Genomic DNA, 12,610 nt, shown 5'->3' with positions numbered 1-12,610 from the left:
GTCCCGGTCAGTTACACCGCTCTGTGCAGATATTCAGCATCGCTCCCATGTGGGGGTGTTCGGGGGTCTCGGCATGCGTCGGGAGCATTGTCAGGGCACGCGAGCATCTGCCACTGTTTCATTACCATGCTGTCAGATCGTGTGAGAATGAATGGATTTGGGCTGGAGGAGAGGGGGGCTAGGAAGGACCCTGCCTGCAAGTCAGCTGATCACCACTTCCAGTGCTCTCCAAAGTGTGAGCGCTGGAAACTAACCTAATGACAGGAAGTCGCCTGCAAACTCAACACCAGCAAGCACAGATGCTTGTGTCTGACACAGCAGTACACAACACCGGGACCATCACCTACGACTTTACAGAGTTAGAGGCAGCTGAGCCGAGCTTTGCAGAAAATCCCACAGTGTGTGAAACACAGGATGGTCCATCCAGATGCACGCGTCACAACACGTCTCCACAGAACTTCATCACTGCACACAGAGCCTCATGTATGTGCAGACAGTTTCAGCACACACTGACAGCAGTGACTCATCAGGTTTCAGGAGACACACATAAAGTACTCCAGTACTGTACCAGTTCCAGTTTCCCAAAGAGAACAGGATGTGCACATGCAGTGCTTACAGAGACAGATCTGACCTCAGCACTTTGTGCAGTTAAGCAAAAATGTTCACGGTGTTTAAAGCAGAGGAGAAATCCATAAGTCTAATCCTAGGAGACTTTGGACACTTTGGACACTTACCATGTCCAAAGTGTCCAAAGTGTCAGGCAAGCATTTTCCACCCCGTGTTTAGTCCATCATTTTGATTCTTGGTGTGATGGTGGATTTCGTTCATGCATGTGGGACAAACCCAGAGTCCAGAAGCAGCTGGGAGAGCTTGGTCATGACACCTCCAAGGTGAGTGGGCCTGTCCTTCATTGTGACTGGAGTGTGTGAGGGACTGGGGCTGCTGGGATCCCAGTCCTTCTGGGGTTGCTGTAAGTCGTTGAATCTGTTATAGAACATGCTTTACTGCTCTGAGGTGGGATCAGAGTATTTAATTTGGCTGTGCTCAGGTTCCCACCCATCAGGGTGCTGAGCCCAGGCCTTTCTTCCATTCCCTGCTGTAAACGTTTCTCTCCACTTTGTTCTCAAGTTGGATTTTGTTCAGCTTTACTTTCTGTCTGAAGTCCTTAAACATTCCAGTTTATTCTTATTTAGGAAAAACTTCAAGTCTTTTTTGACCCAAGGTGTATTATTTGGGTCCAACCGAACCTGACGGGGTAAGAGAATCAGCAGAAACGATCAGGTAGAAAGAATCTGTGTTCAGAATCACTGTTTCTGAAAAACATCCCAGTCAGTCAGTTCTGTGCAGCCTCCCAGTTCCTCAGTTGACTCTTTGGCCCGTATGTTGATGGTTTTGGTCTACTTATCATTCAGACTGTAATGTTATTCTCTTACTTTAGGTGAATATCTGATGCATTTTGAACAGAGGCAGGCTAGCTGCTCCATGATTGAAGAAGGGAGCAGCTGCGTGAAGACCCTGAGCTAATGGCGTGCAGGTTGCCTTCTATGTTTAATGCACAGACGAGATTCTCTGCTTTACTTTAATAGGGGAAAGAAACTGAGAGTGAAAACTTAGTGCTGCCTGTGCACAGCTATGTCTCTCCATCCTGGGATTTTCACTCTGCTGCACAAATTCTTCTCTGATGAAAACGTACAAGTCGGTCTCTTTTGCTGCGTCCTCAGCCCGCATCGTCAAGCTCTGCAAGTCAGTCATTTCCTGTGTATATCATGCACTGATCGTCCACGGGGAAGACGCTTCCTTGTTGCGTTTTGACTGTTTAGCAGTGTAGCTGCAAAATCACCCATATAAAGGATGACAGAGTGTGTGGTCAGCTGTGTCACAAACTGGGTGCTTTCATTTGACATCTTCTCCATCAGAGCCTGCTGGAACAAAGAGCTGGACACTGATTAGAAACTTTAGGCTGACGGAGCAGGAGCTCGCAGTGTTGTGTGTGTTTTCACATGAATACCAGCAGCACAACCTCAGAATCAAAGGTGCTCCTTTCTCTGAGCCTTTACAGCGATGTTGTAGACAACAGTGTGCTTGTTTTGTGTTGCCAGCAGTGTTGGGTAAGTTACTTTAAAATAGTAACTTAGTTACATTACTAGTTACTTCTAACAAAAGTAACTCAGTTACTTCAAGTTACTCGTTACTTTCAAAGTAACTAGTTACTAGGGAAAGTAACTTTGGTTTTACTCAGAATTCTCTTGTTAATGTGTTGCTTCTGTAACTGGATACCCAGCACTGCCAGTGTTCTAGCTTGCTTACTTGCCACAAGTGCACTGTGCCACCTACCAATAGAAAGGAAAAGATAATGTGCATATTTCCACGAGAGGAATCCCACGCCTGATTCAGTAAGGACGTCTCCTGGTTTCATGTTTCCTTCTCACCAGATAAACAAACCGACATCATGACCAGCAGCTTTACAGCTGTGGCTCCAGCAAACATCAGCTGATACTAGGAATTAATATTAAATAAATTCTAACAACAGCTGATCAAGCTTAAACGTGCTGCTGTTGTTTAACGCGACATCGGCTGGTTTCCTCTTTCTGGCGCAAAGTGGGCGATAAACAAACAAGAGAGACGATCAGCTGATCATTGATCAGTTTCATGATTGAAGTAGAAACGGGAGAGGGAGGGGGGAGAATGAGAGAAGAAGAGGCAGCTGTGCAGCAAAGACACAGAATAACTCCAGCTTTGTGCCTTTTTAAACGTAGCCGAATTACGGGACAAACTGTTCCTTTTCACCTCAATAAGAAACGCGTAATATTTTCTCTGAATACCAGACGGGCCGGTTGGCAACTCTAATAACTTATGAACAAAATAAAGTTTAACATCGTTAACATCATAGCACCCACCCAGCTGTATAGAAACTCCGTCATGCTAGCTAGTACGCAGTACGGAAAAAGTCAGAATAACGAAAATAAACTCCACCTAAACTTGGTTTATATCTGACCCGGATAGACTGCAGGTCATAACTTTTTACTGTTATGTGAAGGCTGTGTGCACGCAGGGGTGGTGACATGAAGGACCCAAAATGCAGACTCAGGAAACCAAAGGTGAACTTAAATACAGCTTTAATGTTAAACTAAAAAAAACAACAAAACTGAGTATCCAAAAATAAACTTACACGAACAGACTGACAGAACACACAGCTAGATAAACGGTAGATCGCAACAATGACAAACTGAAACACAGGGCTTAAATACATAGAGGGAGCAATCAGGGAATGGACAACAGGAGGGAAACACAGCTGGGGCAAATCAGAACTGACGAGACAAGGAAGCGTAAACTGAACACACTGAGATGAGACAGAGACCTTCAAAGTAAAACAGGAAACACATAACACAGACTGAACAAAAGACACAGACTCACATGCAGGCACTACAACAGAGGGAACAGAGACGTGGGACCAGGGCAGACACAGACACTGACTGGACACGGGGATATAGCAGACAGGGGAGACAGCAACTAAGGATTACACAGAGAAAAACCATAAGACATGACTCTAACGAAAACCCAAAGACTAGAAATTAGAAATAATATAATAAACTCAAAAACTCAAAAAAAATGATGTCCAGTCTTTGGCCCGGAAAGTGGCCGAACAGGCCGGACAGGACGAGCAGGCCGGACAGGACGAGCAGGCCGGACAGGACGAGCAGGCCGGACAGGCCGGACAGGACGAGCAGGCCGGACAGGACGAGCAGGCCGAGCAGGCCGGACAGGACGAGCAGGCCGGACAGGCCGGACAGGACGAGCAGGCCGAGCAGGACGGACAGGACGAGCAGGACGAGCAGGCCGGACAGGACGAGCAGGCCGGACAGGACGAGCAGGCCGGACAGGACGAGCAGGACCAGACGGCATGGGGACCTCAGGCGCAGACGAAGATAGACGGAGTGAGGCAGGACCAGGCGACGCCGAAGGCGAAGACACGGAGGCAGGACCAGGCGACGCCGAAGGCGAAGACACGGAGGCCGGACCAGGCGACGCAGAGGCTGAAGCTGAACCTGGACCAGGCGAGGGCGAAGACTCGGAGGCCGGACCAGGCGAGGGCGAAGACTCGGAGGCCGGACCAGGCGAGGGCGAAGACTCGGAGGCCGGAGCAGGCGAGGGCGAAGACTCGGAGGCCGGACCAGGCGAGGGCGAAGACTCGGAGGCCGGACCAGGCGAGGGCGAAGACTCGGAGGCCGGACCAGGCGAGGGTGGCGCTGCAGGGAACGGCATGGGAGCCGCAGGTGGTGGCGCTGCAGGCGACGCAGGTCGCTGGATGGGCCCCTCGGACCCTCCAGCGGGAACAGGAGGCTGGACGGGCCCCTCGGACCCTCCAGCGGGAACAGGAGGCTGAAGCGGTCCCTCGGACCCTCCAGCAGAGGCAGGAGGCTGGACGGGCCCCTCGGACCCTCCAGTGGAGGCAGGAGGCTGGACGGGCCCCTTGGACCCTCCAGCGGGAACAGGAGGCTGGACGGGCCCCTCGGACCCTCCAGCGAGAACAGGCGGCTGAAGCGGTCCCTCGGACCCTCCAGCCGAAACAGGCAGCTGAAGCGGTCCCTCGGACCCTCCAGCGGAGGCAGGAGGCTGGACGGGCCCCTCGGACCCTCCAGCGGGAACAGGCGGCTGAAGCGGTCCCTCGGACCCTCCAGCGGAGACAGAAAGCTGAACGGGCCACACAGCCCCTCCAGTGGAGACTGAAGACGGCTGGAGCGGTTCTCCAGAACCCCCAGCGGGACCAACAGATGAAGGCCGGACGGGCCCCTCGGACCCTCCAGCAGGACCAGGTTGAAGAACAGATGAAGTGGATGTGATGTCAGAATGTCCAGAGTCAGAATGCTCAAATGGAGCATACAATAAACAGTCACCGTCTTCCCCGAGAGGAGTTTGCTCAACCGTCCTGGAGTGGCGGCGGCCTGAACGCCGTTTCCTTCGGGATGAGGAAACAGGAACCGGTGGAGAAAAGGAGACCTCCTCCTCATCCTCTGACCACATAGCCGCCAGGAAAAAGGCAGGCGAACGAGGACCCGGCTGGTGTGGGGAGGGAGAGGAAGTCCGTGGCAGTGTTGAGACAGGTGGAGAGTGTGTGTTGTCCTGGGGCAGCGGTTGGGAAGATGTAGTGAGTGAGAGAGCAAGCTCACCAGCCTTGACTTGCTCTCTCCAGGCAGTAATGGTGCCATCCAACTTAGTGTCCTTAGCAAACTGAGAGAGCTGAGGGTTATGACGAATGATGGCATCTACTGCACTTAGCCCAACTGCCATAGTCCGTAAATCCTGTGACTGGGCAATGCGGTCGAGCAGACTCACCATCCGCATCATCTCGCCGTTGAACTCCGAGGAAAAAGAGTCTGCGGGGTCCATGTTCTGGTCGCGATCTTCTGTTATGTGAAGGCTGTGTGCACGCAGGGGTGGTGACATGAAGGACCCAAAATGCAGACTCAGGAAACCAAAGGTGAACTTAAATACAGCTTTAATGTTAAACTAAAAAAAACAACAAAACTGAGTATCCAAAAATAAACTTACACGAACAGACCGACAGAACACACAGCTAGATAAACGGTAGATCGCGACAATGACAAACTGAAACACAGGGCTTAAATACATAGAGGGAGCAATCAGGGAATGGACAACAGGAGGGAAACACAGCTGGGGCAAATCAGAACTGATGAGACAAGGAAGCGTAAACTGAACACACTAAGATAAGACAGAGACCTTCAAAGTAAAACAGGAAACACATAACACAGACTGAACAAAAGACACAGACTCACATGCAGGCACTACAACAGAGGGAACAGAGACGTGGGACCAGGGCAGACACAGACACTGACTGGACACGGGGATATAGCGGACAGGGGAGACAGCAACTAAGGATTACACAGAGACAAACCATAAGACATGACTCTAACGAAAACCCAAAGACTAGAAATTAGAAATAATATAATAAACTCAAAAGCCCTGGGTCAATGACCCAGGCATCCTAACACTTACCTGAAGTTCAGTTCACACTTGGACCAGCGGCCGCCTCGGGTCTCTTTTCCTTCTGCGTCCCCTTTCCCTCCTCCACCTGCTGCCTCCACCACTTGCTAACGTTACTGAATCTGTGGAAGCTCCGCGATGCCACCACACGAAGTAACGAGTAACGACCCTATCTAAATCCCAGTAACGACTAACGCGTTCCTGATTTTGGCATAATAACTACTTACCGTGCTCGTTACCACAATAATAACGTAGTTACTGTAACACATTACTTAATAACGCGTTAGTCCCAACACTGGTTTCCAGCTTGGCTTTGGCCTTTTACTGTTCTGACATAATGCTCAATACAGAAACGTGGACTGCATAGATTCAGATGGAACCTCACCCAGACGATGGGCCTGAGTGTGATGCCTCAAATGATCACACATTTGATTGGTGTAAATGTTTTCTGCACAAAATGAAATCAGATCCTTGCTCACGTATGAATATGTGTACGCCACTGCCTACTGCAGAGGAACCTGCAGTAGGATCTGGGTCTTCATGCAGTAGTCGTCCCTGTGTCTGTGCTCATGTTCACAGCTATGCAGGTAGGATTCACTGTGATTCTAAGCTATTTTTTCTAATGCACCAATACTAATAAATTATGGGAACGCTTGCACCATTTCCCCTTTTTTAAAAGCTCCATCACATGAGGGTATGAACATGTCACCAGAGGCTTCCCATATGGAAAAGAAATAGTAAAAACTTATATGATTTACTCATGAAAGTGGCCACTTTCTCATTACTTTCATATATTGTTTTAGTAAGTATCCAAAACATACAAGTTTCATTATATAATTTTTAAATGGATCTTATATCTGTTTTTACTCTTGTATGCTTTTCATACAAGTTTCACACAAGACAGATACAAAATTTATAAGATTTATATGTATCTTTTCCATATGGGTTGCCTTGCAGCAAGAAGGTTTCTGGTTGGCTCGGGTCTTTCTGTGTGGAGGTTGCATGTTGTGTCTTGATGGGCTGCCTCCAGCTTGTTCATTGGCCTCTCCTGCGATGTAGGTGAACTACTGAATAAAGGGATATTTGGTTAAATGTGACTTGTACTCTCATTACTTGTCTTACTGATCACTCAAAGCTCTTTAGAGTACATTATACTCACCGACCCAAACATTACTACTACAGTCCCCAGACGCTTACCGACACCCTTGGTTCCTGTGGCTGACTGCAGGTGTGAGACACGTTCTTTCTGTCAGCCTTCACAAAAATGGAAAAGTGCTCTTTCCTGTTTTAAACAACTTTAAAGAGCTGCCTGAACTCTGACCTTCTTTAATATCAGATCCCGTATCTGCAGTGGACTTGAACAGCGTACTGTGGGCACATCTGAAGAAATAATAGACCGTATGGACGCAGTGTTATCCTTGCATAGCAAAAGCAAACAGAGAAGGGATGCCTTTATACCGCCTAGCATCATGTGAGCACCGTGTTGTGTGTTTAAATGTCAGTGCACAGCAGACAGAGGTGGTTACAGAGTCGGTGCGTTACAGGAACAAAGATGGATCCTTCATTCACCGGACACGCTGTAATTACTGCATCACGTCACAGGTGATGGCGTTCCTGCTCTGCTGCTGTAAACCCCGTTAGCCTGTCTGTGTGACAGCCTGTTTGCTCTTCTCTTGTTCCTGAGCAGCTCTGATTGTCTTCACTGGGATTGCCGAGCATAAAGCCCGCCTCTACCTGTGGTGCAGCCTCGTTAACTGCCCCCCAGGACTCCATTCACATTTGGAAGCTTTGAAATCGCTCCTTGACTTGGTAATGGGCTCTCCCAGCTGTATACAAAGCACTTGTCTTGTTAGGTCTGTGCTCTGCACCGCCACCTTTTACCGTGTTGACTTTCTGCGAGCTTTGAAAAGATCCTTTCAGACATCCTGTCCTGCTTTGAAGAGCAGCTCTCACAAAGAAGGAGCCCAGCATCGAATGTTTCTGGGATGATTTGGCCATTGCAAAGAAACAGCTGCATTCATAGGCTCTGTAACCAGTTACAGATTTTAAACACTTCTTGAAGCATTGAAATATTAATGAGCGTTTCATCCACACTGTGCAGGCAGCAATTTGTCACCGACTCCACTTTGGAGCAGTGCTTACAAACAGCACAAAGGTATCTGTGTGCAGAGCTCTGCTACAAAGGCTAATTGACTGCTCTCCTCAAAGACTCGAGATAGTCTTACATTTCAGCGTGTTGAGGATGATCAGAGGTGGGCGGGGAGCTCTCCCAGCGTTCGTGTTGTGACAGAGCCAAAGACCTGCTCTCTGGTGGGCACACGCCTCGCATATGCTGCTCTGATACCTGATCGCTTGTTTTTAAGACGGCACAATAGCCTCTCCTGGTTTACGCCCTCCTTTCATATATCGGCGCTGGGAGAAGCCAGTTGTCGTCACAGTTCTAAACTTCAAATGCTACCTCTTTGTATCACTCATCTCGCCACACCCAGCATTTTACCCACTTCTTCTCCAAAGGCAGTATCTGCCAGATGCTCAGCAAACCCTTCAAAGCGTCTTTCTTGGAGTATTTGTTTACTGCTGATCGCAAAAGTTAAACAGTTGTTTCTCTCCCGACAGAGCTCCCCTCGCACGAGTCACTAAAACTGTAGTTTGCTGTGAGAGTGTTAACTCATTAGGATCTTTTTCAGACGCACACGTGCTGCAGCAGACAAAAGAGACGTGTGTGGGAGCGCGGAGCCAACAAAGAGCTCCTATGTGGCTCAAGTTGAATATTTACCACGTGCTGGGCCAATGGGTGACATATTTTTGGGAGTACTCATCTATTAGACGGAAGATTTACTACCCCAGCCCCCCAGCCCACCCATCAGCCCCCACTTCTTCTTTTCCATTTGTCTTGGCAGATGTGAAGCAGGCGCTGGCCTTTCAGTCTCGCTTTCTCTTTTCCACTCTGCTGTGGGGGTTGACTCTTTCGTACTAAAGTGCCATGTGTTCTTCATTTTGAGGCCATTTGGATGGAAATTCTCAAAGAGCGCTGGATCAGCGCCTGTGCTCTGGGTCTGATGCTGTGCAGCGGGGCAGTGTTTGCTACTGGAGGGGCCATCGTGGATTAGTTAATACACAAATGTAACTAGAATCTCATGTGTTACCGCACAGCTTATACAGTAACCAGTATAGTTTCAGTGCAGCTGTACTGTTCAGTACAACACCAAGTGTGTGTGTGTGTTATTATATTTGTTTTATTGCTCGGCCAGCTTCACCGTGTCGTTAATAACTGCACACAGACATCCTCAGGATCTGTTCCAGCCGCTGCACTGTCGTCACTGCAGAACTCACTTTTACCACGTTAATAAACGCTCCACACACCGAGCAGCACTTGTGTTTATCATGGTGGCCCATAGGGAAGGATCCTTTACAGGCCAGTCCTGATGTGCTTTATCTAAACACATTCCAGCTTTGGAGGAAACTGCGAGGGCTTCATATGTAAACCTTAGAGTACTGAACTCAGCGTGACCTGCTGCTCTGCTCCAGCTCCAGCGTAGCTCTGCATGAAATTCTACTCAAAGCCCCCGAATCCAAGAGACACCCAGCATCATCATGACCTGAGCACAAACTGATGTTTCTACAAGTTTGTGTTTTGGGGATGAAATGGCTCGTGCGCTCAAATCCACTGGTGGGGTTTGAGTCACTAAGTGAAACAGACACGAGTGCAGGCGGCAGCAGGTTTTAGAGGTGCAGCCGGACAAAAAAGCCTGAAGGAAGGCTGAAAACACAATTTTCTCCTGGCATCAACTCATGTTCTGCACTACTTAGGGATGTACACAGCGACAGGGCCGTGTGTGCGTCTACATGTGCCAGCACCTGTGTGCTGATGCAGAGGGACACATTAAAAGCAGCGAGCGAGTGGAGCTGAGGTCCACAAGCAGCGAGCAGCACCTCCCTCCTGAATCATTCATAAGAAAGTCCACACACGTGTAAAAACACTGTGGGGAGGGGGAGGAGACGAGAAGTTGAAATGTCAGACAGCAGCAGTGCTTTGTGTGGGGCTGACCAGCACAGTGTTAGCGCTCGGGCTAATCGACTGTTAATTTGAATCAGAGCTTTGGATAAAAATAACTGTGAGAAAACACCCTAATGAACTGATTTGTGCCTCTTTTTCCGCATTCATCCCAGCGGATTTATTAATGAAATCTTACGGCTCAAACAAATCCAATACTCGGAGGAGCAGCTCTGAGCTGAGCAGCAGCATCTCGTTGCCTGGCTGTGTTTAGGCTAATCACAGAGCTCCCTAATTACTTTGCCAGCGTTGATTTCCATGAGAAAGCTTCAGTCATCAGTCACGACAACTTATTCATTAGTCTTGCCTAAAGGATGGCCCCTCAACTGCTGCCTCCCCCCCCGTCTACTGCCTTCATTCCTGATCTACTCTTCCTCTCTCTTTGTTAGAAGAAGAAGGTGCGATGCAGGGAATAGCAGCAGACTCACGGAGTGCAGCTGTGCAGCACAAAAGTCTTTCAGGTCTTTGATGCCAAACTCATTTTTGGCAGCCGCCACTTTAAAGTGAGGAGCTTACTTACAGTTGATTTTAAGGTTGAAGCTTGATGGCTCGGCGCTGGCGTGAGCGGGTTTCACACACAGCGTTTCCACAGCCGTGGAAGATCAAACCAAGAACATTTGCTGTTTTTGGTCCACATATAAACGGTTTCATTAGTGAGTGAGCATTTGTTCCACTGTGTCAGCACAAACTCCGGTCCTTTGGACCTGCTCGTTGTTACTTAGCTTGAATCTCACTTAGTGCCCACACCTCTGTGTTACACTTTCTTAAGCAAATATAACAGAATATAACAGAAACAGGAAGAGAATCAGTGACATTAGTTAAGTACTGAGCAATGAGATAAGAACAGGTTACAGTGGGGCAAAAAAGTATTTAGTCAGCCACCGATTGTGCAAGTTCCCCCACTTAAAATGATGACAGAGGTCAGTAATTTGCACCAGAGGTACACTTCAACTGTGAGAGACAGAATGTGAAAAAAAAATCCATGAATTCACATGGTAGGATTTGTAAAGAATTTATTCGTAAATCAGGGTGGAAAATAAGTATTTGGTCACCTCAAACAAGGAAAATCCCTGGCTCTCACAGACCTGTAACGTCTTCTGTAAGAAGCTTTTATGTCCCCCACTCGTTACCTGTATGAATGGCACCTGTTTGACCTCATCATCTGTATAAAAGACACCTGTCCACAGCCTCAACCAGTCAGACTCCAAACTCCGCCATGGCCAAGACCAAAGAGCTTTCGAAGGACACCAGGAAAAGAATTGTAGACCTGCACCAGACTGGGAAGAGTGAATCTACAATAGGCAAGCAGCTTGGTGTGAAAAAATCAACTGTGGGAGCAATCATCAGAAAATGGAAGACATACAAGACCACTGATAATCTCCCTCGATCTGGGGCTCCACGCAAGATCTCATCCCGTGGGGTCAAAATGATCATGAGAACGGTGAGCAAAGATCCCAGAACCACACGGGGGGACCTGGTGAATGACCTGCAGAGAGCTGGGACCAAAGTAACAAAGGTCACCATCAGTAACACACTACAACGGCAGGGAATCAAATCCCGCAGTGCCAGACGTGTTCCGCTGCTGAAGCCAGTGCATGTCCAGGCCCGTCTGAAGTTTGCCAGAGAGCACATGGATGATACAGCAGAGGATTGGGAGAATGTCATGTGGTCAGATGAAACCAAAGTAGAACTTTTTGGTATAAACTCAACTCGTCGTGTTTGGAGGAAGAAGAATACTGAGTTGCATCCCAAGAACACCATACCTACTGTGAAGCATGGGGGTGGAAACATCATGCTATGGGGCTGTTTTTCTGCCAAGGGGACAGGACGACTGATCCGTGTTAAGGACAGAATGAATGGGGCCAAGTATCGTGAGATTTTGAGCCAAAACCTCCTTCCATCAGTGAGAACTTTGAAGATGAAACGAGGCTGGGTCTTCCAACATGACAATGATCCAAAACACACCGCCCGGGCAACAAAGGAGTGGCTCCGTAAGAAGCATTTGAAAGTCCTGGAGTGGCCTAGCCAGTCTCCAGACCTCAACCCCATAGAAAATCTGTGGCGGGAGTTGAAAGTCCGTGTTGCTCGGCGACAGCCCCAAAACATCACTGCTCTTGAGAAGATCTGCATGGAGGAATGGGCCAAAATACCAGCTACTGTGTGTGCAAACCTGGTAAAGACCTATAGTAAACGTTTGACCTCTGTTATTGCCAACAAAGGTTATGTTACAAAGTATTGAGTTGTATTTTTGTTATTGACCAAATACTTATTTTCCACCCTGATTTACGAATAAATTCTTTACAAATCCTACCATGTGAATTCATGGATTTTTTTTTCACATTCTGTCTCTCACAGTTGAAGTGTACCTCTGGTGCAAATTACTGACCTCTGTCATCATTTTAAGTGGGGGAACTTGCACAATCGGTGGCTGACTAAATACTTTTTTGCCCCACTGTACATCCCTGATGTGAGTAGTTAGATTTTAACTGTGATAACTCGACAGAACTGTGGGATTGTACACTCGGGCTGTGCTTCACTGTTTGTCCTGTGGAC

General features: G+C 48.3%; 1 protein-coding gene across 1 annotated transcript; it reads right to left on the bottom strand.

Moving 5' to 3' along the window:
* Positions 1 to 824: 824 nt before the first annotated feature.
* Positions 825 to 5,388, bottom strand: LOC148106020 (uncharacterized). Its single transcript, XM_087830121.1, has 5 exons — positions 4,924 to 5,388; positions 4,270 to 4,791; positions 4,038 to 4,158; positions 3,673 to 3,962; positions 825 to 968 (listed from the first exon to the last, which is right to left on the bottom strand). The coding sequence occupies exons 1-5, from the start codon at positions 5,386 to 5,388 to the stop codon at positions 825 to 827; spliced, it is 1,542 nt and encodes a 513-aa protein (XP_087686247.1).
* Between the last annotated feature and the right edge of the window lie 7,222 nt (positions 5,389 to 12,610).

Source organism: Neolamprologus brichardi, chromosome 2 (assembly GCF_056152115.1).
Source record: "Neolamprologus brichardi isolate AB-2024 chromosome 2, ASM5615211v1, whole genome shotgun sequence".
Taxonomy (NCBI): domain Eukaryota; kingdom Metazoa; phylum Chordata; class Actinopteri; order Cichliformes; family Cichlidae; genus Neolamprologus; species Neolamprologus brichardi.
The sequence above is the reverse complement of the archived record's forward strand: the minus strand, read 5'-3'. Positions and strand labels throughout refer to the sequence as shown.

Coding starts and splice junctions, on each gene's coding strand:
- LOC148106020 (XM_087830121.1), bottom strand. CDS start 5,388: ATGGACCCCGCAGACTCTTTTTCCTCGGAGTTCAACGGCGAGATGATG. Junction 4,159..4,269: donor CTGCAGCGCCACCACCTGCG/GCTCCCATGCCG, acceptor CCGGCCTCCGAG/TCTTCGCCCTCGCCTGCTCC. Junction 969..3,672: donor CTGTCCGGCCTGCTCGTCCT/GTCCGGCCTGCT, acceptor AACGACTTACAG/CAACCCCAGAAGGACTGGGA.